The sequence below is a fragment of the Schistocerca gregaria genome, chromosome 6, assembly GCF_023897955.1.
Source record: "Schistocerca gregaria isolate iqSchGreg1 chromosome 6, iqSchGreg1.2, whole genome shotgun sequence".
Taxonomy (NCBI): Eukaryota; Metazoa; Arthropoda; class Insecta; order Orthoptera; family Acrididae; genus Schistocerca; species Schistocerca gregaria.
In genome coordinates, this window is record NC_064925.1 from 506,419,127 (window position 1) to 506,445,724 (window position 26,598).

At 46.0% G+C, this 26,598-nt stretch overlaps 1 protein-coding gene and 1 non-coding gene across 5 annotated transcripts in view; one reads left to right on the top strand and one right to left on the bottom strand.

Annotated features, from left to right (window-relative positions):
* Positions 1 to 26,598, top strand: part of LOC126278314 (transcription factor AP-2-epsilon) — a 750,640-nt gene that overhangs the window by 491,428 nt on the left and 232,614 nt on the right. For all 4 annotated transcript variants that reach the window (XM_049978331.1, XM_049978332.1, XM_049978333.1 and 1 more), the window contains one exon: positions 4,287 to 4,442. In XM_049978331.1, the coding sequence (XP_049834288.1) occupies positions 4,287 to 4,442 (156 nt within the window). The remainder of the gene's footprint in view (positions 1 to 4,286; positions 4,443 to 26,598) is intronic.
* Positions 2,901 to 2,977, bottom strand: Trnas-cga (transfer RNA serine (anticodon CGA)). Its single transcript has one exon. It is a non-coding gene; the product is annotated as a tRNA-Ser (tRNA).

Below are 26,598 nucleotides of genomic sequence, written 5' to 3' on the forward strand. Positions count from 1 at the left end.
CATAGTAACAGCAACACTACACCTGAAACCGAATAAAATCTTGGGTAGCATACTTCATGTGAATTATACGTCCTCATTATGCAAAATTACATTAATGAAGCTATAATTAAATGTACATTCCGTCATAGTAAAATTTAAGATTAGTATTATGACACCATAGCAATATGCGTAGGTTCCAAATATATTACTTGTTGTTGTTATTGTTGTTGTGGTCTTCAGCGCAGAGATTGGTTTGATGCAACTCTCCATACTCCTTTATCCTGTGTAAGCTTCTTCATCTCCGAGTAACTACTACAACCTACATCCTTCTGAATCTGCTTAGTGTATTCATCTCTAGATATCCCTCTACGATTTTTACCTTCCATGCTTCTCTCCAATACTAAATTCGTGATCCCTTGATGCCTCAGAATGTGTGCTACCAACAGATCCCTTCCTTTGGTCAGGTTGTGGCACAAATTCCTCTTTTCCCCAATTCTGTTCAGCACCTCTCGTTTCATGATCTACCCATATAATATACATAATTTACTAAAAAATAAAATAAGGAACGACTAAGATAAAAGTATTATCTTAAAGCCTAGACCAGTAAGAGCAGCGAATCACATAAAGTAAACCTGCATGAGCAACCATTAAGAGACCATAGCTGCGTAATTCCATGTATGTAGTGGTAAGTGAAAAGAGACAGAACGTGTAGTATGTACCAGGCAAAGCTCCATGTCGAATGTAACGTGTGGAGTCAAAGCAAAGATAATTCAGACGGAATCAAACTTGATACGAGCAAAAGAACATCTGGTGTGTGTTTGTTCTTCCGGACGAACAGATGCCACATATATGAAATTACGGTGAGAACGGTCAATGATCTCTTCATTGTGGATGCACACCAGGCTCAAACTCTTACGGGAATCGGCGGGAAGCTGCGAATAATGGTAATGGACCAGGGGCACTACATTTATAATGCGTGGATAAGCTGAGAATTCGGGTGTGAAGGCAGGCGTGCTAGGGTATGGTCCGTACAGTGGAGATCGTCACTGTTCCCATATAGCTTAGCGGTTAGAGCATCTGCCTTGTAAGCAAGATAGTAGCTTCCAAGAATGTTTGCCTATCGAAGACGTGGGCCCCAAACGATACATATCGAACGTGCGATTCTAAATCGACCACATGACTGCGACTGTGGTGGCGGGAGATATGAGCAGTGTTTAGAGTGGTCACTACAGCAACGACACATAAAGAACGTTGACTAAGTCAATTTGATGTGTATGGTACGATGAGCATTCCGGTTTCGCTGTAGCCGGGACTGACTGCCTAAGTCACGCAAGGGTATGAGTAGAGTGTCACATGCGTCAACTTTTTCCTTACAACCGCGAGTTATGGAAATGCAGAATCCGATGCAAGTGGAGTTGGTCTCTTCATCCTGTGCGTGGTTATGGGGTGCTCGTTCCAAGGCTTCCGCATGTGCGGGGATATGGGGGATGTGCATTCTCCTGTACGCCCTTCCCATCTAGCGCCAGCCACTCGATGTTCTGCGTGGGCATCCTGAAGCCAGACAATTATTAAGATCCTCCGAGCGTTCTGGGTACTTGTGGTGAAAGACAAATAACGACTGCGAGAAGAGTAAGTTCCGTGCTATGAACTCAGCTCTATGTCTTACCGAACCAAAGAACTTATTATATAGACTCTTTGTGAAGGAAATGGAGAGATCGGACGTGTGAGAGGAGGAGAGAGATTGTATTCTTGTGAGACGCCATTATGCCATTCAGTAAATGTTCAAATACTTTTTTTTGCGCAAAATAAAATCCAGTAACTAACAAGAAGTATTCAAGGTGTATATATCTCCATATCGAAATTAGTTAATTATCACGGTACAGATTTTACGAGACGTAGATCGCTCGGAGGTGAAGTTTGGAACAATAGTGCGAACCTGTATACTCCACGGTCATAATTCGTCGAGAGACGAATTAACAAACTTTAACTGGCTAAATTGTTGGACCTATCATTCAGACTCATCAAACAAAATAGCACACAGTTGTGCCGACCTGTTTGCGTAGAGAGTAAGGGTTTTAGAGATATCAGGTGGAGCAGATAACAACGAGGAATTTCCGCGAGATCGCCGCTGCGGAACATATGTCTTGCTCTCCTGTGGTATTTAAAACGAACTATTTATATTTTCCAGGTTTCCAGGAGAGTAAAGATAAAAGGAAATACGGAACTAAGATAAACCAACTAAAACCAACATTTATTTATGTTAATAAATGAACAAAGAATAATTTTAATTAACTGACGAATAATAATATATTAAAAGTCGCACTCAGTATTGATAGTTAAGTCACTTTCTGATGGTGCTGCTTACAGGTTGTACTCTCTAATCCAGCAAGATACAAGAATTATGCAGGTCTGGATCGATAATTTTTAATAGTCAAACCATGTATTTTTGCTGAGAGTCGTTCTTTTACCACAGTTTTCACATTGAAATTGTAAAGGTATTTCACCATTATAACTATCCTTGCGAACTTTAATAGACTTCGCCCAGCGGCAACAACACAATGTCTCCTTTTGTCATCCGGTATTAGTCCTTCTTTCCGGCAAAAATTAAAACAATTCTCTACATTACATAAGCATGGAATTAGATTCTACCACGACAGGCAATCGGCCGAAGAAATGTGTACGACACCAGAGAAACCAACTCACTACAGACATAAATCATATAGGTTTCTGGAACAACTCACAAATAATTTATTGTAACTGCAACCGCCACAGTCGAGTTATTGACTCGGAATCGGACGTTTGATATCTATCGTTTGGGGCCTGCAGCTTCGATAGGCAAACACTCCTGGAAACTGATAATGAGATTTCCACTCTGCAGCGGAGTGTGCGCTGTGATACGAAACTTCCTGGCAGATTAAAACTGTGCGCCGGACCGAGACTCGAACTCGGAACCTTTGCCTTTCGCGGGCAAGTGCTCTACCAACTGAGCTACCCAGACGACTCACGACACGTCCTCACAGCTTCAATTCTGTCAGTGCCTCGTCTCCTACCTTCCAAACTTTACAGAAGCTCTCCTGGGAACCTTGCAGAACTAGCTCTCCTGAAAGAAAGGATTTCGGCGAGACATGGCTTAGCCACAACCTGGGGGACGTTTCCAGAACGAGATTTTCACTCTGCAGCGGAGTGAGCGCTGATATGAAACTTCCTGGCAGATTAAAACTGTGTGCCGTTGCGAGACTCGAAATCAGGGCCTTTGCCTTTCGCGGGCAAGTGCTCTACCAACTGAGCTACCCAAGCACGACTCACGACCCGTCCTCACAGCTTCAATTCTGCCAGTACCTAGTCTCCTACCTTCCAAACTTTACAGAAGCTCTCCTGCGAACCTTGCAGAACTAGCACTCCTGAAAGAAAGGATATCGCCGAGACATGGCTTAGCCACAGCCTGGGGGATGTTTCCAGAACGAGATTTTCACTCTGCAGCGGAGTGTGCGCTCATATGAAACTTCCTGGCAGATTAAAACTGTATGACGGACCGAGATTCGAACTCGGGACCTTTGCCTTTCGAAGGCAAGTGCTCTACCAGCTGAGCTACCCAGGCACGACTCACGACCCGTCCTCACAGCTTCAATTCTGTCAGTGCCTCGTCTCCTACCTTCCAAACTTTATAGAAGCTCTCCTGCGAACCTTGCAGAACTAGCACTCCTGAAAGAAAGGATATCGCCGAGACATGGCTTAGCCACAGCCTGGGGGATGTTTCCAGAATGACATTTTCACTCTGCAGCGGAGTGTGCGCTGATATGAAACTCCCTGGCAGAAGGGCTCCTGTGAAGTTTGGAAGGTAGAAGACGAGGTACTGGCAGAATTGAAACTGTGAGGACGGGTCGTGAGTCTTGCTTGGGTAGCTCAGTTGGTAGAGGACTTGCCCGCGAAAGGCAAAGGTCCCGAGTTCGAGTCTCGGTCCGGCACACAGTTTTAATCAGCCAGGAAGGTTCACTCCTGGAAATTATCAGGAAGAGACCCTGGTTCGAATCCCGGTGCACTGCAAATTTTGAACTTCCATCATTGATTTAAAGCAACTCCCACTTGCATCCTATGTGTGTAATTCCTTTGTGACCTCAGATTGTTATTGGTAACAGATGGGAAGTTCATGATACTACCAACAATGGATGAAGTGAAACTGAAATCATTGTCGACCTGTGAGACGTCACCTGCGCGAAAGCACAGCCTGGCGCAGCACGGCTAGCAGCTCCGGCAGCGGCAGCGGCAGCAGCAGGTAGTGAAGGGCGGCGCGCCCGCCCCTGTTGCAGACCAACATGCACGCGTCGTTCCCGTACGAGTCGAACCGCGCGGCGCGGGACTACGGCGTCCGGCGGCCCGACGTGCTCATCCAGTCGCACCCGGGGCTCGACGGCCAGGACCCCCTGGTGCTGCACGGAGGACTCTCCGCCGTCGACGACCCGCAGGTAAGCCGGCAGCCAGCCACCACTCTGCTCTGCTCTGCGAGGCTCGCAGCTGCCGTGGGGACGACAGACACGCCCGTCATCCAAGCCGCCGCCCTCTTAATTATTTGGCGTCCGGACTCTCAACAGCACGGTTATTATGCAATTATAGCGTCCCTTAGAAACTGGGGGTTACAACCCACCTATTAAAATATTACTTTCTCTCCATAAATAACAAACGCTCCACCCAGCGCCGTCGACCGCACACAACACACTAGGACTGATGATATTTTTAAAAAAATATCGAGTATCCGATACATCGGCATAAAAGATAACATCATCGGCGGTCCCTGTATCGAAGAAAAATATCGATATGACTACGAAAAATATCGACATACCAAAGAAAAAAAAACGGCAACACGTAGTAAATATTCTGCACGTTTTAGAGCTGTGTACACTACTGGCCATTAAAATTGTTACATCAAGAATAAATGCAGATGATAACTATATTATACTAGAAAACATTTTACGAGAACTGACATGTGATTACATGACATCTCGTAAAATCGGATGTACTGCCGGTGGTCCGCGTCTTCCCAACACGATATTTCGACGTCGTAACTCGGCGTCTTCATCAGGTGTTCCCTGGAACACCTAATGAAGACGCCGAGTTACGACGTCGAAATATCGTGTTCCCTGGAACACCTGATGAAGACGCCGAGTTACGACGTCGAAATATCGTGTTCGCTGGAACACCTGATGAAGACGCCGAGTTACGACGTCGAAATATCGTGTTCCCTGGAACACCTGATGAAGACGCCGAGTTACGACGTCGAAATATCGTGTTCCCTGGAACACCTGATGAAGACGCTGAGTTACGACGTCGAAATATCGTGTTCCCTGGAACACCTGATGAAGACGTCGAGTTACGACGTCGAAATATCGTGTTCCCTGGAACACCTGATGAAGACGCCGACTTACGACGTCGAAATATCGTGTTCCCTGGAACACCTGATGAAGACGCGGAGTTACGACGTCGAAATATCGTGATGGGAAGACGCGGACCACCGGCAGTACACCCGATTTTACGAGATGTCAGAAAATCGCCGGGAAAGTATTATAAATTACATGTGATTACATTTTCACACAATTTGGGTGAATAGATCCTGAGAAACCAGTACCCAGAACAACCACCTCTGGCCGTAATAACGGCCTTGATACGCCTTGGCATTGAGTCAAACAGGGCTTGGATGGCGTGTATAGCTACAGCTGCCCATGCCCATGCAAGTTCATCATGATTAGTGAGTGGCATATTTTGAGCTAGTTTCTCCGACACCATTGACCAGACGTTTTAAGTTGGTGAGAGATCTGGAGAATGTGCTTGTCAGGGCAGCAGTCGAACATTTTCTGTATCCAGGAAGGCCCGTACAGGACCTGCAATATGCGGTCGTGTATTATCCTGCTGAAATGTAGGGTTCCGCAGGGATCGAATGAAGGATAGAGCCACAGGTCGTAACACATCTGAAATGTAACGTCCACTGTTCAAAGTGCCGTCAATGCGAACAAGAGGTGACCGAGACGTGTAACCAATGGCACCCCATACCATCACGCCGGGTGATACGCCAGTATGGCGATGACGAATACACGCTTCCAATGTGCGTTCACCGTGATGTCGCCAAACACGGATGCGACCATCATGATGCTGTAAACAGAACCTGGATTCATCCGAAAAAGTGACGTTAAGTGACGATTTGCCATTCGTGCACGCAGGTCCGTTGTTGAGTACACCATCGCAGGCGTTCCTGTTTGTGATGCAGCGTCAATGGTAACCGCAGCCATTTTCTCCGAGCTGATAGTCCATGCTGCTGCAAACGTCGTCGAATTGTTCGTGCAGATGTTTGTTGTCTTGCAAACATCCCCATCTGTTGACTCAGGGAGGTGGCTGCACGATGCGTTACAGCCATGTGGATAAGATGCCTGTCATCTATACTGCTAGTGATACGAGGCCGTTGGGATCCAGCACGGCGTTCCGTATTACCCTCCTGAACCCACCGATTCCATATTCTGCTAACAGTCATTGGATCTCGACCAACGCGAGCAGCAATGTCGCGATACGATAAACCGCAATCGCGATAGGCTACTGTCCGACCTTTATCAAAGTGGGAAACGTGATGGTACGCATTTCTCCTCCTTACACGAGGCATCACAACAACGTTTCACCAGGCAACGCCGGTCAACTGCTGTTTGTTTATGAGAAATCGGTTGGAAACTTTCCTCATGTCAGCACATTGTAGGTGTCGCCACCGGCGCCAGCCTTGTGTGAATGCTCTGAAAAGGTAATCATTTGCATATCACAACTTCTTCTTCCTGTCGGTAAAGTTCGCGTCTGTAGCACGTCATCTACGTGGTGTAGCAATCTTAATGGCCAGTACTGTATTTACGTATTGATTTATTATTAGATATTCTGTACGTCAACAAGCTAGCAGCCTGCTTATCCCCCTCAGAGAAGGAAATGAAAGGAAAAAGATGCACGTTCACGCTTGGCGATAACAACTTTGCTAACGATGGTAACTGCATGTAAGTGGTACAGTAAAAGGTGTCCGATGGGTCTGTCGTTCGGTTTCGTCACATATCGGATTTATCTCGAACACTTAATGTCCAGTTCCAGGTTTTTACATTTTTGGAAACGCCAGGGAATTAGCAGTGTCAAAATTGCTCGGTGGAGTTAAACGTTGCAGTTTCTGTTGGTAACGGCGAACGCAGATTACGCCAGGATTTCCCCTCACACGTCACCACCCACCGCAGAGACCAGTCTTGTCATTTAGATTTTTGTTCATCTGTTTCAGCAACTGTTTTTGAAGAATGCCGATGTGAAGAAATAGCACACTAGCTGCGTTAAAAATTATTTTCCATTTCTTCACATGGGATGCCTTGTTATTCCATTCACACCACCACTCCGCTAGGAAAATCGGACTTCATTGTGCCATCCATTCTTGTTTCACACAGTCAAAGAGAAAGACTGAATGTGATGAATGCTCAAGTAGTAACAATCCTTCACACGCTGAAAGTAAAGTTATCTTCTACTACAGTTTCAAAAGAACAACTTTAATAATTATATAAAACTGCGAAAAAATATAATATAAAATAAAACTGTCGGGACACGCGATTTCCATTACAGTACCGACAAATCTGTGAAAAGTGTCACCGATATGCATCGATACGTTTAGGAGAATTTATCGATATATCGATACTTATTCATTAGCCCTACAACACACATAGCGAAAAGCTCCTTTCGTCCGTGCCCCGGAGCTTGCACACTTGAGTCAGCTATATAGTTCGATGTCAATAAAGGACAAGTCTCACAAAAACACCATACTCAAATCTGCACGGAAACAAACGAAATTAATGTATGACGTAACTGCATCCAAGTCCGTCACTCTTTTCCATCACCACCTTCTGTTAGCTATCCATCGATACTGGGAACATATCTAAATATGTGACGTAAATCATCGTATTAACCTACTATCTGATATGACTTTCGACTTGATACATGGACCCGTTGTTGAGAAAAAAGGGTTATTAAAAGTCGTGCAGATAGACAAAGAGACAGAGACGGAGACAAATAGGCAGACTACAAAGTGATCCTATAAAGGTTTCGTTTTTATCGATTGAGGTACGAAACTCTAAAAACTACATCTAGCGGTATGACAAAAACTATTCCGGCATGTTTTTGAAAATTTAATTGAAAGTTCCCATACACACATTTTCACTCACAGAGAAACTGATGTCTAACAAATATGACTTAACAGATTATCACTATCCTAGTAGGAGGGCGAGATTTGGCGAAATATGTTTAGGAATCAATTACAAAAATGATTAGTCAGTAGTTTATCGTGAATGAATGGGTGATTAAAACCAATGATTCTTTTGTCTCCAAACGAGTAACGAAATGAAATTTAAAGGAAGAATGGTGGAACCGTCACAAGTGATTGTGTCACAAACCACCGTAATGTCATGGATGGTAATATAAATTATAGAAACAAGATGAGACTTAGTGTCGGTGCATAGCATTCTCTCGGATAGCACGACCCAGGGAGACTTTGAACTTGACATTCCCCTCTGACGCATTGCCAACAACAGTGTCGTTAGCTCCCGAAGAGGCAATGCGGCCTGGGATTTGAACTAGATCACAAGCGTAGTCTGTCGAGAAGGGTGCGCTTGTAGTCTAACATACGTTGACAAAATTATCCCCTCCACTAGGAGTCTCTATGGTCGCCGTCGGCTGAAACCGACCTACGATGGTGAGCCCATTAGTATTCTTCATCCTTGTCTGTCACAGAATCTTAGACATTTTTCCCATAATGATACGAAATGACTAAGGACAAAAGTCGATCCCTTCCTCGATTTTGGACCAAAATGAACGTATTTTCGTACCATCGCTACCACTACCCGTCCACTATCACCAGCACCGTCACTACCAGCAAAATTATTGTGATGTGCGAACAGCCCCCCGAAAACGTTTGGTGACTGTTATTCGAACACATCCAGCTCTCATGGTGTCCATGTTACATAAATTCCGAACGCGCCTCCAGGACTTCGAGGCTCGTAAGAGCCCTTTTGCTGACCTCCCCCCCCCCCCCTCCCCCGCCCCAGATTCACTGACGGTTAATTCCAGCAGCCGAGCTACTGGCCAGCACCTCTCAACAGAGTACGACCGGTAATTAATATGACCAGTAATTACTTTCTGGGATGACATCAGCGCGGGCGCGCACAAAAGGTGATGCAGCCTCTTGGTGCAGCCGTCTACGAGGCTGCAATCTCGTAGCAGTACAACGTAGAGGAGTGCAGCCTCTCTCTGCTGAAAACTAGTGAAGCTGTTGATTGCCATACAACAGGAACATACTCCTATTATTTGGGAAATGAAAAAAAATGCTATGCTGGAAAGCCTAAACAGATTACCAATTCGGGAGGGCCATCCAGATTTAGGTTTTCAGTGATTTTCCTAAATCGCTACAGGCAAATGCCGGGATGGTTGCTTTGAAAGCACACGGCCGATTTCGTTCCCCATCCTAGGCACAATCCGAGTTTGTGATCCCTCTCTAATGACCTCGATGTCGACGGGACATTAAATGCAATAGTACTTCCTTGCAGATTACCAACAGAATCTGTTTCTTGGAAGAAACTCTACGAATGCAGTTCAGCTCATTTTAAAAGATAGGAGCATAAATTGTAAGATCACTCATCGTTTAACGGCGGTGTCCCTTAATAATCAAAACGTCATGGGTCCACGGTTCGAAGTCCAGCCACTGCTTATATCCTGAATAATAATCAACAGCAACGGAAACCAAAGCATTAAAGACAGAAGAGCGTTCCCTGCTTCAACTGAAATTATCATCCGTTAAACAAAAGTATCGTATTTAGAGAGAGATCGCCAGTTTCAAAATACACAGTTTGTGTGAGCATATCATGAAGTATGAATAGAGTCCAAGAATAAAACAGAATCTTCTATGAGGAGTTGTCACAGATTACCATACAGCATCTCTGGTGAGAGAGAGACGGAGCTATGAGAAGAGGCGACATCTTGTAGATTTCTTGGGCCTGACCCCGATCTTATGATGATCATCATCACGATGATGATGATGGTGGTGGTGCTGTTAGTGGTTAGAATTGATTGACTTAATCATTTTGCTTCTGACTTCAGCGTCGTGAATATTAGCAAGGCAATGGTGCACACCACCATTTAAGGCTTTGTATTACCTCCACCTGTTTATCTGAAATGCCCGACAACATCCAGAATACATGGTCGGTTGTCAACGTAACTTCGTACATGGACTTTCCATCGGCGGGTATATGAACGATTAGAGTTGCAGTTCTCTGTGACAGGTAGAAAGGACACCAGTGCGTAAGTCTGATGTCGAGCGATCGCTGTGAAGCTGCCACATACAGTGACAGGGTCTCCATTTGGCCGGCTGGTCAAATCGTGCGATATCCAAATTTGTGGGGCGTTAGGATGTGATAGTAGCCCGAGGCTGGGATGCATGGGACGTGTGGGCAGCCATACTCTTCGACAGTCTGGCCTCCATAAGGGAACGTCGTCATACTGTGCACCAAGCACATCTGTGCCTACCGTCCTAGAACAAGTAACGAACTCCTTGCAACATTCTGTACCATCCCGCACCGTTACTCGAAATCTAGCAGCGGTCGAACTAGGTTGGTTGGTTGGTTGATTTGGGGGAGGGGATCAAACATTGAGGTTATCGGTCCCATCGGATTAGGGGCGGATGGAGAAGAAAGTCGACCGTACCCTTTCAAAGTAACCGTCCCGGCATTCGTCAGAAGCGATTTAGGGAAATTAAGGAAAACATGAATCACGATGGCTAGAGGCGGGCTTAAGCCGTTGTCCTCCCGAATACGAGTCCACTGTGCTAACAACTTCACCTCGCTCAGTGGTCGGACTAGGGAATTACCGTCCCATGCGTTGGTAACGCCACAACAGAATCGGCTGCATTTGAAGCAGTGCAGGACTGCTGATGAAAATCGTCACATTGTGATCAGCAGCTAACCACGGTTCTGCACTATCCTGGATGACCGTCGTCTTCTAATGTTTTGGAGAGGTACACTGTGTTACTCATGGGCTCATGGAGTGGGGACTCATCGGGTATGATTTCAGGTCACAAATGGTAGTCACTGAGGGAACTCAAGGCAGAACAGTACGTTACGAACATTCAGCGTCCTCAGATTTTACCTCTCAAGCGTCAGCATAGTGATGATATTTTCAGCAGGATAACGCTCGTCTACAGATGGCACAGGCCTTACAAACACTCTGCACGAGTCTGAGGTACTCCCCTGGCCAGCAATTTCTCCAGATTTGTCCTCGACATAACATGTGTGGAACCGTCTTGGACGTAAACTCCATCCTAGTGCTACTACCCGCCGATGTCAAGTTCATTCACTACAGCTGAGCCCAGTTTGCCTCAGGAGGGGGTGCAACAGCTTTAAGATATCTTTCCCAACCGAATCGGTGCGTCCGAGACCAGAAACAGCTTAGGTTTGAACCGCCACTGCCCGCACCGAAACTAGGTTTATTGTGCGGTATCACTCCCTGTATATCTAGTAAAGCCAACGAGTGCCCTTAAATAGTGCAAGGAGTCGCTCTACCAGTTCTTTGTTAGACACAATTTCTTCAGGTCTAGTTGTCCCGAAGATTCTGTATCTTTTACTCTCCAATGCCATGCACTCGAAGATCAGGTGTGATGCAGTTTCTTCACCCTCATCACAGATCCTACATTTAGGGTCCTCTTCCGTTATACCCATTGTGTGTAGGTGTTTTTTGAAATTCCCATGGCCGGTCATGAGTCCAGTCATGAGTTTGATCTCTTTCCTGTTCAATCCCAGGCTTACAAAGCTTCTTTTAAAACATGGCTTGGGCATAATTGCCTTACAATGTTTTTGTTTATGGACCTTGGTACAATATTCTACGTGTTGTTTCCTAAGCCAGTTCCGTAGTTCTAATTTGATCATAGCCTTGGTGATTGTTAGGACAGGTTCTGGTCTTTTTCATTGCCACAGATCCCTGAGTGGCCAGGTTTATCCTATTGCTTCCCCCTAGCTCCACCAGAGCCCTGTGACAATCTGTAACAATCTCAGATCTTGTTGCAGGAGCTGCCAATGATTTCAGGGCTGCCTTGCTGTCTGAATAGATGTAGATGCTACGGTCCTTGTAGAACCTACGCATATTCTACTCCACACATGCCCCGACTGCAGTAATTTCAGCTTGGAATACAGAGGCCAGTTTTCCTAGCGAGATGATGCTCTCCAGTCTTGGCTGAACCCCGTACACCCCTGCCCCAACGCCTTGGTCTGTTTTCGACCCATCGGTGAACCAAACGACGTCCTCTGTACGGTGTCGAACTGTTTTTTCCCACTGCTCCGTACTTCCAATTATTATGTTGTAAGCCTTTTCAAAGGAGTTGGCAGTTATTATGTAGTCGGCAGGCATTTCCCCAGCCATTCCTATATTTACCTCATTCACTATGTTAGTGTCTGATTATGGATATCCGAAAGAGACCCAGTTTTTGCCAGTTTTAAGTCTGTGTGCCCCATAGTACTGCCACATTCTTTGCAAATTTGACTCCATATTGTAATCACTCGAACAACATCACACACTCTCTCAGACCGTGAAGTGTCATATCATTCGCTCTTTCCGCTTCTGTGTGCTTCACTCTTTTGCAGGCCGGTGTGGCCGTACGGTTCTAGGCTCTAAGTCTGGAACCGCGTGACCGCTACGGTTGCAGATTCGAATCCTGCCTCGGGCATGGATGTGTGTGATGTCCTTAGGTTAGTTATCTTTAAGTAGTTCTAAGTTCTAGGGGCTAAAGACAACAGATGTTAAGTCCCATAGTGCTCAGAGCCATTTGAACCAACACTCTTTTCGTGAGGCAGTGTACAACTACACCTGTTATGAAGTTCCTAGCCATGTTTTTCTGTCTGTATCTGAAGGCTAATCTTAGGAGCTACTGTAGAGATTCTGGCTCTGAGCACTATGGGACTTAACTTCTAAGGTCATCAGTCCCCTAGAACTTAGAACTACTTAAACCTAACTAACCTAAGGACATCACACACATCCATGCCCGAGGCAGGATTCGAACCTGCGACGTAGCGGTCGCGCGGTTGCAGACTGTAGCGCCTAGAACCGCTCGGCCACCTCAGTCGGCCGTAGAGATTCTGATACAGTGTCAACACTCAAAAAGAAGGTATGTGTATATAACATATTAGCGCAAGGCCAGACAAGTCGTCCTGCTGTAGATGCTTATCGCTATGCGTACGGATCCGAAAAGGTTGCTGGTTATTTAAAACCACGGTACATGCTCTGTTGTGCCAGCTTTGAACAACGCTCGGTAATAAACAAACTGCCATGCAGTTAAGCCACACTGGCAAGTAAGGATCTGGACTGCAGAGCAGAGTAATGACCTGTGGTATGGCATCGGGAAGGAGGCCGGGTCAGCGGAAACAGAACAGGGCAGGACGGGCAGAGAGAAGACGGGACGCCCGCGGGCTGGCTCAGCTCGCAGCCACGCCCCAATTTTCCGAGCGCGGACGGCCGCCGACTTTAGTTCCGCGGCTAGCGGGACCTGATTTGCCACCACGATTCGTACCACGGCACACCCGGCCGCGCTCATTTTCCTCGGACTCGCTGCAAAATTACACGTTACGGCGGGGCCGATAATTCTGCGCCGAAACACGCGCTTCTTGCGCGGACACTCCGCCACGCGTCATGGTCCATGTCGCTGAGGAAGTCGACACAAAGACAGAGAGGAAGAGAGAGAGAGAGAGAGACAGACAGAGACGTCTGCCCGACTTGGGGAGTACGATGCTTCTTCCAATGGCAAGGCCCACGAGACAGACAGGCTGCGGGGCGTACGTCACAGCACGTGACACTACAGGTCCTGCGAGTGCCAGCAGCCGTCTCCAGCGGACAACCAGTAACTACACTACTGGCCATTAAAATTGCTACACCAAGAAGAAATGCAGATGATAAACAGGTATTCATTGGACAAATATATTATACTAGAACTGACATGTGATTACATTTTCACGCCATTTGGGTGCACAGATACTGAGGAATCAGTACCGACAACAACCACCTCTGGCCGTAATAACGGCCTTGATACGCCTGGGCATTGAGTCAAACAGAGCTTGGAAGGGGTGTAAGGGTACAGCTGCCCATGCAGCTCCAACACGATACCACAATTCATCAAGAGTAATGACTGGTGTATTGTGACGAGCCAGTTACTTGGCCGCCATTGACCAGACGTTTTCAATTGGTGAAAGATCTGGAGAACGTGCTGGCCAGGGCAGCAGTCGAACATCTTCTGTATCCAGAAAGGCCCGTAAAGGACCTGCAACTTGAGGTCGTGCATTATCCTGCTGAAATGTAGGGTTTCGCAGAAATCGAGTGAAGGGTAGAGCCACGGGTCGTAACACATCTGAAACGTAACGTCCACTGTTCAAAGTGCCGTCAATGCGAACAAGAGGTGATCGAGACGTGTAACCAGTGGCACCCCATACCATCATGCCGGGTGATACGCCAGCATGGCGATGACGAATACACACTCCCAATGTGCGTACACCGCGATGTCGCTAAACATGGATGCGACCATCATGATGTTGTAAACAGAACCTGGATTCATCCCAAAAAATGACGTTTTGACATTCGTGCACCCAGGTTCGTCGTTGAGTACACCATCGCCGGCGCTCCTGTTTGTGAAGCAGCGTCAAGGGTAACTGCAGCCATGGTCTCAGAGCTGATAGTCCATGCTGCAGCAAACGTCGTCGAACTGTTCGTGAAGATGGTTGTTGTCTTGCAGACGTCCCCATCTGTTGACTCAGGGATTGAGACGTGGCTGCACGATCCGTTACAGCCATGCGGATAAGATGCCTGTCATCTCGACTGCTAGTGATACGAGACGTTCCGTATTACCCTCCGGAACCCACCGATTCCATATTTTGCTAACAGCCATTGGATCTCGTCAAAGCAAGCAGCAATGTCGCGATACGATAAACCGGAATCTCGATAGGCTACAACGACACATTTGTATGTCGTTGTGTCAGCTTATATTACGTAGAGATGGCTTAAAGCCGTAATATCACTTGATAATGGCCTAAGGCCGAAATTGCAATAGCGTGTAATAAAAACTTACAACAGTCACTTGCGTAAAGATGATGTCCTTCAAAAAGTTTTTTATGACTGTAAATCCCAGCTACAGCAAGTGTCTTTATTCAAGGCAAACCGAATGCGACCTATCGAATCACAGGAACAGTTTTTATTACACGAAAATTTAGGTTACGAAGAACAAAGGGCTTCTTTCTGTATAAATCGATTAGGTTCAGTGCGAGTAGTAGCAACCAATCTTTTACTTACGAAAAATTGGGAATTAAATATAATTACATAGCAACCTGCCTATGAGAATAGGGGCACGCTTGGGGAGCTGCCGGCCGCGGTGGTCTCGCGGTTAAGGTGCTCAGTCCGGAACTGCGTGACTGCTACGGTCGCAGGTTCGAATCCTACCTCGAGCATGGATGTGTGTGATGTCCTTAGATTAGTTAGGTTTAAGTAGTTCTAAGTTCTAGGGGACTGATGACCACAGATGTTAAGTCACATAGTGCTCAGGGCCATTTGAACCATTTTTGAACTTGGGGAGCTAGTGCCCAGTCGTGCAGCGGATATTTACGGTACTGCCGTTGGTGGTAGTTTGTAAGGCCATTCTGTGGCATCCTGGCGGTTGGGTATTGATAAAGAAAGGAACAAGCTCTGTTTCTTCCACAGAGGAAAATTTGCAACCTTGAGCTAATGCGAGGGTTTGACACAAGGCGTCATTAGACTGCACAGCATGCATTAGCAGTTTTTGTCGTTACGTATTGATGCAAGTCATCCACATAATTCTACGAAACCCAATTTGGTATAATGGAGCAAACGAAGATTAATGTGTAGTAGATTACCATTTGCATTTCGCGTGCTCTAAGCCGCGTGCATGGTTGGGAAACGTCGATCGTCAATTGAAGAGTAGGACTGGAAAAAGGGCAGAGTGCGAAATCTGACATTTATCAATAGAATGAATAAAAACAATGTATCTCTGTTTGTGCATAACTGGTTTGTATACAAAAAAATTGCGAGGGTATTCTGATACCGGAGAATAACCAGACCATCGCAAAAAAATAATGATACAAGTAAGAAAATGAAAACTTTATTAAGGATGTTCTAAGTGCCGTACCAGGAAACTGACTAGCTCTTAAGTGTAAATAAGACATTTTTTACAAGGTCATTCTTTCAAGGAAGAAAAGAGCAACCAGCCACTGTTAATAATGCTGTTTATTTACTCAAATAGCGCCGTTGCGGTTTCGAGCCCACAGATTCACCTTCAGAGGGCTCTTCACGTTTATGTTACACTAGCAAACCAGATAATGCTTCGCAGCTGTCAAACATGTAGGTCTATGGTAACTGGACATACGTCCTATTCTCCTTCTCCTCACTCTCTTTATCCATCTCCTCTTCCTCTCCTCTTTGTCCATCGCCTTACCTAATTCCATAAATTTAAGAAATATAAAGTGTATTCCATCGACGTTTATTATAGTATCGTGTAGAAATTTAAAGTAAATTGGCCAAGAACTTTTCGAGACTTTTTGTAACAACGTTACCCCTTTACATATTATATACAAATTTATATCTTATATATAGTTGAGAAACATGTAGCCTATGACCGTACGAATGTTCATTAGAGTATCATATAAAAATCTGAAGTGAATTAGTCAAGTACTTTTCGAGATTTTTGCTAAAAATGTTAAACTACGACTTGTCTTTATATAGTAGTATAATTTATTGTTGCTTACATTTGTTGTTGGCTGTTTTTTTTCCAAAAACTATTGTAAACAATAAAAAATATAATATATACATGAACAGCCGTCTGAAGATAGACCTATCAGTTCGAAACCGGTAACGCCGCTATTTGTGTAAATAAATATCGTTATCGATAGTGGTTGGTTGCTGCTTTCTTCTTTGCAAGAATCAGTTTGTAATTTGGACACAGACATTGTCTCAGGATATTAACTGGAAGAAAGGATTTGTCCCGAGTGTGTTTAAAACTGAGGCACTACGTTGTGTTGGTGATATAAATATAGATATGCAGCTTCAAATTTTTAAGTAGTGTAACTGTAGTCAACAAAAAACCACTTCTCCTATCTCTTAATTTCTGGATCTCTAGAGGGAAGCGCAGCTTGGGACAAAGACGAAGCTCCTTCTACTAACACATGTTTGAAAGGTTTTCTTCATAGTTTGGCATTTGCATCAATTCTAGGGACATTCAACAGAGCACCGAACGCCTTATGTGAAAAAATGACACTTAGAAAGTTTTACATTTACACTCTTCAGTCATCACTTTTAGGCCTTCCCTCTCCCCCTCCCCTTTTTCATTGTTTCTCCTCCGATTTCCTCTTTAGTAACACAAACAGCCAAACCATCAGTTTAAACAGTTTGCAAATACTTGCCATACACGATAATATTCGTCTACGTTTTATTAATGAAGTATACAAATTTCTCGAAAGAACCTGCGTTCATATTGAATTTTTTTGGCAATAATATCATATATATTGCCTAATGTACTTCTTTATTTATTACATTTTATTGCAACTGACATTGATTTGTGGCTCGTAAGTTCTAAGTTTTGGATCTGATTGTCGCTGTACCGAAAACAAGTCTCTAATGTTGTTGTTGTGGCTTTCACTTCAAAGGCTGGTTCAATGCAACTCTCCACGGTAGTCCGTCCTGTGCAAGCGTCTTCGCCTCTGCGTAAGTACAGCAGATTATATACGTAGTAACCCGCTTACTATAGTCTCACCTGCGGTTCCCTCCATTACCAAGTTGAAGTTCTCAAACTGACGTTCCCTTGAGGTCTCAGGATGTGTTCTAGCAACCTATACCTTATTTTAGTCAAGTTGTGCCATTAATTACTTTTCTTCCCAGTTCGATTTAGTGCCACTTCATTAGTTATCCGATGTACACATCAAAACTTCATCAATCTTCTGTAGCAGGGCCCGCCACAGCGTGCCAGGGCGGGGTGTCTGGGCTGCTTGCCAGCCACGACTCGGCCTATTTCGTTCCTTTTCGTAAATACTCGGTACAGCGCGACATTTCGTTTAGTATTTCGGTGTGACATTTTCTGCTGCCACAATTCTCTTCAGTTCGGTAGGACCGTAGTGTCATCTCTGTCTACCCTTCGTTGTTTCTGGTATGAAGATCGTTCGTAGGTACAGTGGATGTTTGCTCAAAAACAGGCAGTCTATCGATATATCGTCACAAGCCTTTACAAGTGAATGGGAATGACAGAAGAGAGTATATATTATACAGTCGCATAAGTAATGGGCAGTGCAAATATTCTATGAAACGATGTTACAATACCACACGGAAAGAATTTAAAGATTTAGTTTACAATGAAAGAACAGAAAATTACAACTGTCGACAGACGAGACTCATAGGTCGTCAAGAAGCGCTTTGGTCTAAATTTGCAGGCATGCCACACTGAAGAAATTGGTGGCACGAAAAGTAAAATATCTAAAGTCAAAAGCATTATTACACTGTCAGCTGAAACAGTTTTGGAAGGAACTGAACGAAGAGCATGGAGACAAAATGTGTCAAATGGCTATGAGCACTATGCGACTTAACATCTAAGGTCATCAGTCCCCAAGAACTTAGAACTACTTAAACCTAACTAACCTAAGGACATCACACACATCCATGCCCGAGGCAGGATTCGAACCTGCGACCGTAGCGGTCTCGCGGTTCCAGACTGTACAAATGACAGTTCCGCCAATCCTTTTCGACCTTGTGCACATCACTATCCCATGACTCAGCTCGTTGTAACTCCAATATGGACAGAATGTTAAACCTAAATCTTCTCTTCGTTACATTCTCTATACTACGTAGCGTCAGGGCATACGACAATTGAAACAAGAGAGAGATTGATCTGTTCGTGTGCCAGAAGTGGTTAAGAGGGAGCGGTGCGAATTACTGGTTGGGAGGAAGGAGGCGGATTTGTTTTTTTGTGTGCACTGGCCTCGTTTGAGCTGTCCTAACTTTTGCCTACATCACTCATACCAGCACCGATCAGATCGGGGAAGTAATTACAGCAGCTCCTGATGCTGTACCTCAGACCCGAACGCTAAGGCCTCTCGTCACAGCTGCCCGGCCATGTAACTCCGCGAAGCACCGCTGCCCTCTCCGGGCGCTACCGTCGTCCGCACGCCCTTAATGTCAACCATTAGCCCCCCAGCCGACGCGGTAATGAGCCCTTCGGCTACGCGGGACGCGAGTCGGTCGCAGTTACAAACTCCTTTTTCCTCTCTTTTCCTTACGTGCCGTGTTACGCAGCCGGGGAAAAAGAAGTTAAGAGCACCGTGCCGCTTCGCGTGATCGGGCTATATTAATTAACTACATTCCACAGTTAATAACTTCAGTAATTTTCTGGAAAAAAAGCGAACTGGCTAGCTGCCGACCTGGCCTGTCTCTCCGCTGAGACTCTCTTAAACGAGGTGTCCTCGGCTTTCGTGCCGTCGCCCATTTCAGCGCGTTTCCGCCTCTGTTTCGGATTCCTGGAAAGTCTACAATTTTCGACGGAGAGAGGTGCGACACCAAATATTCTTATGGTGCGCAAACAGAACAGTTTACAGCTCTCAAAGAGTTACTTTTCTTGTCTTGCATTGAGCTACTGCAAAATTTACCAAGTATTGCAGAACGTCTGTGTGAGACTCTAGCGGGCGTGTGCATGTACCCAGTATACACAGTTCAGAGCGCAAGTAGGCTGCAACAGAAGACCATACACAACACGTCAGAAAGAACAATGACATTTCTCGGGTAATACTTCCAGTATTCTGTTACCCGCCAGGGTAGCCGAGAGCGCTAACGCGCTGTTTCCTGGACTCGGGTAGGCGCTCCGGCCCCGGATCGAATCCGCCCGGCGGATTCGCGACGACGGCCGGTGTGCCGGCCAGCCTGGATGTGGTTTTTAGCCGGTTTTCCACGTCCTATTATGTGAATACCGGGTTGGTCCCCACGTCGCTCCTCAGTTACCCGACTCGCAGACACTTGAAACACATTCACACTATTGCACGATTTACACTAGACGCAGACAGCTGTGGTACACTCCTTCCGTCCCGGGTGGTATGGGGTGGCGGCAGGAAGGGCACACGGCCACCTCTTAAAATTAACCATGCCAATTCCGTACTTAACCCTGCCGACCCTGCGCACAATGCGGAATAAAGGCAGTAGCGAAGGGAAGAAAGAAAGAAAGACTTCCAGTATTCTGTTATCCTAATTGCGACGGAGTAAAAAGTAGCATTATCAGAGTCATTTCCTGCCAAAATAAATCACCTACAAGGTACGGGACCCAGATTTCGTCTCCTTAGCACGTCAGAGCTTGCATAAGCCCTGAAAGGTCATGAAAAGTGCTAGAGATTGGTGTATATATTCCTGAATTTGTCCTCCACTTGTAGGCAACTTACAATTAAATTGTTATAACATATTAAAGCCAGTATTTGACATAAAGGTTAACTATACAAAGGCAGAAAAATAAAGTGTTCTTAATTCCCAGAAGCGCAATTATTTTAAATGTATTTTTTCCACTCTAACGTTGGCGGATACTTTTAGTATTATAAATCACTACAAGGCCATAAATCAACAGTGCCTGCAGTTTATGTTTAGCTTCCTAAAGATGTATGGAAGTGAAACATGGACGATAAATAGTTTGGACAAGAAGAGAATACAAGCTTTCGAAATGTGGTGCTATAGAAGAATGCCGAAGATTAGATGGGTAGATCGCATAACTAATGAGGAGGTATTGAATAGGATTGGGGAGAAGAGGAGTTTGTGGCACAACTTGACTAGAAGAAGGGATCGGTTGGTAGGACATGTTCTGAGGCAGCAAGGGATCACCAATTTAGTACTGGAGGGCAGCGTGGAGGGCAAAAATCGTAGAGGGAGACCAGGAGATGAATACACTAAGCAGATTCAGAAGGATGTAGGTTGCTGTAGGTACTGGGAGATGAAGAAGCTTGCACAGGATAGAGCAGCATGGAGAGCTGCATCAAACCAGTCTGAGGACTGAAGACAACAACAACAGGAAATCGAGGCTGACCGTGGTAAATCGGTGAGGACGCTAGCGCTCCAGAAGAGACTCCGTGTCACTGTGCTGGACTGAAATCGCCCAGGGAACCGTCGAGAGAACAGTGGAGGAACCGAAGAGATATGAGACCCCCTCGGCCGGCCTGCGTCGTCCTCGGCACGTAGCCAGCTGGGCCCAGGCTGGGCGAGCCGCGTGCCTCTGCGTGGCGCTAAACGCCCGTAATGGCCGGCGCGCTGGCTTCGGCCCCGCCGCCGCCAATTGGATTAGCGTAATTGTGGGCGTACGTGCGCCGCGCGACACGTGACGCAGCCATCACAGGTGCCGGCTGCGGCTGCGGTGCCGACAGGCCGGAATTCCGACGACGCGTCGCATCGCGCCGAGCTGTCCGTAGCGGCCGGCCGTAGAGAGAGAGGTGGAGGAGCGCGCCAACTCCCCCCCCCCCCCCCCCCCGATAGGTGTTCGGGACTGAAGCCAAGGTTCCGGCCCTGCCTGGCTTCTTCCCCAGTTTCCCAACTACCGTCCACTTGCAATGACTCCGCAAGACAAGAATGCTACACTATTGCGACAAAACATTAAGACCACCTGCTTAATTCACTACTGGCCATTAAATTTGCTACACCAAGAAGAAGTGCAGGTAATAAAGGAGTATTCATTGGACAAATATATATTTTACTAGAACTGACATGTGATTACATTTTCACGCCATTTGGGTGCATAGATCCTGAGAAATCAGTACCCAGAACAACCATCTCTGGCCGTAATAAAGGCCTTGGATGGCGTGTACATGTACAGCTGCCCATGCAGCTCCAACACGATAACACAGTTCATCAAGACTAGTGACTGGCGTGTTGTGACAAAACAGTGTGCTCAGCCACCTTTGACCAGACGTTTTCAATTGGTGAGAGATCTGGAGAATGTGCTACTCAGGGCAGCAGCAAACATTTTCTGTATCCAGAAAGGCCCGTAGAGGACCTGCAACACGCGGTCGTGCATTATCTTGCTGAAATGTAGGGTTTCGCAAGGATCGAATGAAAGGTAGAGCCACGGGTCGTAACACATCTGAAATGTAACGTCCACTGTTCAAAGTGCCATCAATGCGAACAAGAGGTGACCGAGACGTGTAACCAATGGCACCCCATACCATCACGCCGGGTGATACGCCATTATGGCGATGACGAATACACTCTTCCAATATGCGTTCACCGTGATGTCGCCAAACACAGATGCGACCATCATGATGCTGTAAACAGAACCTGGATTCATCCGAAAAAATGACGTTTTGCAATTCGCGCACCCAGGTCCGTCGTCGAGTACACCATCGCAGGCGTTCATGTCTGTGATGCAGCGTGAAGGGTAAACCGCACCCACGGTCTCCGAGCTGATAGTCCATGCTGCTGCAAACGTCGTCGAACTGTTCGTGCACATGGTTGTTGTCTTGCAAACGTCCCCATCTGCTGACTCAGGGATCGAGACGTGGCTCCACGATCCGTTACAGCCATGCGGATAAGATGCCTGTCATCTCGACGAGGCCGATGGGATCCGACACGGCGTTCCGTATTACCCTCCTGAGCCCACCGATTCCATATTCGGCTAACAGTCATTATATCTCGACCACCGCGAGCAGCAATGTCGCGATACGATAAACCGCAATCCCAATAGGCTACAATCCGACCTTCATCAAAGTTAGAAAAGTGATGGTACGCATTTCTCCTCCTTACACGAGGCATCACAGCAATGCTTCACCAGGCCACGCCGCACTGCTGTTTTGTGTATGAGAAATCGGTTGGAAGCTTTCCTCATGTCACCACGTCGTAGGTGTCGCCACCGGCGCCAACGTTGCATAATGCTCTGAAAAGCTAATCATTTGCATAACACAGCATCTTCTTGCTGTTGGTTAAATTTCGCGTCTGTAGCACGTCATCTTCGTGGTATAGCAATTTTAATGGTCAGTAGTGTAGCTTTGCTACGATGTACGTCACTGAGTCTGCTTATCAGGGATCCGACATTTTGTTGGCATGTTTGTGGAGGTAGGTGGCACTATATGTGCGTAGGCACGTGTCATGTAATTCGCATAAAAAAACGTGCCACTCATCTGTGTATGCGGTGATGGCGCCCTATAGCCACCCAGATCGGTAAACTTCTGAAAGATGACATCGCCGTCGGGGAAGACATCAAGGATGCACGTGGTTCGCAGCTGTCAGCGTGTCTTCGATTATTACAGGTCCCGTGCAAGCGCAGGAGAATGTCTCCAAAAATGGTTCAATTGACTCTAAGCACTATGGGACTTAACATCTAAGGTTATCAGTCCCCTAGACTTAGAACTACTTAAACCTAACTTACCAAAGTACACCACACACATCCATGCCCGAGGCAGGATTTGAACCTGCACCCGTTGCAGCATCGCGGTTCCGGACTGAAGCGCCTGGAACTGCTTGGCCACAGCAGCCGGCGAGAATGTCTCCCGGCCGCGCGGAGTTGCCATGCGGTTTGAGGTGCCGTGTCACGGATTGCGCGGCCCCTCCCGCCGGAGGTTCGAGTCCTCCCTCGGACATGGGTGTGTCAGTTGTTCTTAGCATAAGTTAGTTTAAGTAGTGTGTAAGTCTAGGAACCGAGGGCCCTAACAGTTTGCTCCCTCAGGAGTTCACACACATTTGAATATTTGAATGTCTCTCATAGTATAATACTACAGCCACCAACCTGCGTCAGTGGCGCGCTTTGACTGTCGAGCCGCCGTTCACCACGATGACGCCGTTTGTGGAGACGTCCGTCGACGGAGTGTAGCAAAAATGTGATTCGAGTGAAGAGCCGACCCGTTTCCATTGAACGAGCGTCAATTCCGATGGTCCCGTGCCCATGCAATCGTAATCTTTGGGGCAAAGAAAATACGCAGATTCATCCCATCTGTCAAGGCAAAGTTTTACACAGAGCGGAAACTTATGCTCGTTCTCTGCCTACTGAGAAGCAAGTAGCCCATGGCTTTGAAAGTCCTTAACATGAAATACTTGCGGCGAGACCTGTGGAGCGTTAGGGAAACGGGAGCGATATTAGGGCAGGCCACGAAGGGGAGCGCATCTCGTATCAGCTGAGTGGGGCATTTGGTAAGAAGCACTTTGGCCTCGATTTCTGTGGTGTAGCATCTGTCCTCCACTTAGCTAATTTTAAAGTATGTAACAACTGCTTTCACACTACGGCCACTCTCCCCTCAATAATGCATAAACTTTCGTTGTAGAAAATTGAGAGGTATTAATTACTGTTTTTATATACTTGTGCGCTTTCCTACTTCTGGAAACGCTAATGTAGTGAAGCTAAGATATCTGAAAAAGAAGGTGACTCATCTGCTTTTCGCTTCTCGTTGATAATGTGGCTCGCTGAAAATAATAATTTATGCCTAGGCAGCACGCCCCAAGTTAAAATTTTAGGTAATAATAGTGTGTTGGTTAAAATGTTCACATCCGTCGACTTATTGGCTTCATATCACACATAGCAAATTTTCATGTTTCTACAATGTCTTCAAAATTAGTACCTTTTCTTAATGACAATAATAATGGGCTGACGTAGTTTCACAAATCAAATATTAAACTTCACAAATGTCACATGATTACACTCGCAGTTTTCCTAAGTCAGAATCAGTTGAAACGGGTTCCAAGTGTAAAATTGTGAAATGTGAACAGTTCATAGTGGCAGTATGCGCCAACAACTAACTTTAACTTCCAACTGTTAAGACGAGCGGTTTCTATTACTGTGTCTGCTTTTTGGGGCACTCAATTGACCAAAGACATTGTTGCATACAGGCTGCTCCCACAGGCAGAAAATTAGTGTTCACAATCAAAAACAGTCTTGATCAGAATTTATTTATTACGGTCACCGGTTTCGACCACTACTGTAGTCATCTTCAGACCTATAAGTCGTATAAAAAGCTTCAATTAGAAGGCTACAAACATTAACGAAAATACGTAAAGTTAAAAACCTATAAAACAATGAATTACCAATGAGTAAGAACCACCTCCTGGTGGTAAATCACTACTGGAGAAACCAGTGCACGTCTTACTATATATAATGGAGGATCCGCCCACTTCTGACGATCTTCTCTGATGAAATCATCGGCCTGATTCCGACGAGCCTCGTCGGTTGCCGGCCGCTGTGGCCGAGCGGTTCTAGGCGCTTCAGTCCGGAACCGCGCTGCTGCTACAGTCGCAGGTTGGAATCCTGCCTCGGACATGGATGTGTGTGATGTCCTTAGGTTAGTTAGGTTTCAGTAGTTCTAAGTCTAGCGGACTGCTGCTCTCAGATGTTAAGTCCCATAGTGCTTAGAGCCATTTGAATCGTTCGAACCTCGTAGGTTGCTATGCGCCGTCGTCCACTCGAGTTGCACACACGTTGAGGTTAGCAGAACCGTTTCCTTCATTACAAGCACGAACAAGCAAGTGTCGCAAAGTACTGATGTCGATACAGTCATCACCGAACACAGCTACCATTCTAATACGGATTTTAATTGGAGGTATGTATTTTTTTTTTTTTTTTTTTTTTTTTTTTTTTTTTTTTTTTTTTTTTGCGGTTAGAAACACGATTACAGCACTCTGTTTCTCACGCACCTACATACTTACGTTACACACCTCCACGTTACATGTCATAATTGGGAGAATTCTAGTGGTAAAAGGTTGCAAGCGAGAAAGTAGACCGAGTTATACGCATGACACTGAGAGGGTTCGCGCCGACTAAGTGCAATTTCTTGTCGCAAGGCGACAACTCTGCAAAGTCGCCAAAAAATTCTTCTTGCGATGTTTTCAAGTTACTGAATGAAACTTCCTGGCAGATTAAAACTGTGTGCCCCTCCGAGACTCGAACTCGGGACCTTTGCCTATCGCGGCCAAGTTCTCTACCAACTGAGCTACCCAAGCACGACTCACGCCCCGTCCTCGCAGCTTCAATTCCGCCAGTACTTCGTCTCCTACCATCCAGGCAAAGGTCCCGAGTTCGAGTCTCGGTCCGCCAAACAGTTTTAATCTGCCAGGGAGTTTCATATCAGCGCACACTCCGCTGTAGAATGAAAATTTCATTCTACTGGAAGAAAGTCAGTATACTGAACAACGACTTTCTTTATTATACACGTATCAGTCTCTCAACAGCAGCGGCCCTAGGCGCTCAGTCCGGAACCGCGCAACTGCTACGGTCGCAGGTTCGAATCCTGCCGGGCATGGATGTGTGTGATGTCCTTAGGTTAGTTAGGTTTAAGTAGTTCTAAGTTCTAGGGGACTGATGACCGCAGATGTTAAGTCCGATAGTGCTCAGAGCCGTTTGAACCATTGGAACTCAACAGCAAATTATTCCATTAACAAGTGTTATATGTTCTCAAGTTGGAAACAACATCAGTTATGAACTAACGGAAACGTTTTACATTGAATCTCCCATCTATTCTTTGTTTGTTGAGAGTCCCCTTGGCAAAGAACTTCTCCAGTAGAGTTCCATGGCGCGGCGCACGGCGTTTCAGACTCCGAGAAAGCACTTTATAT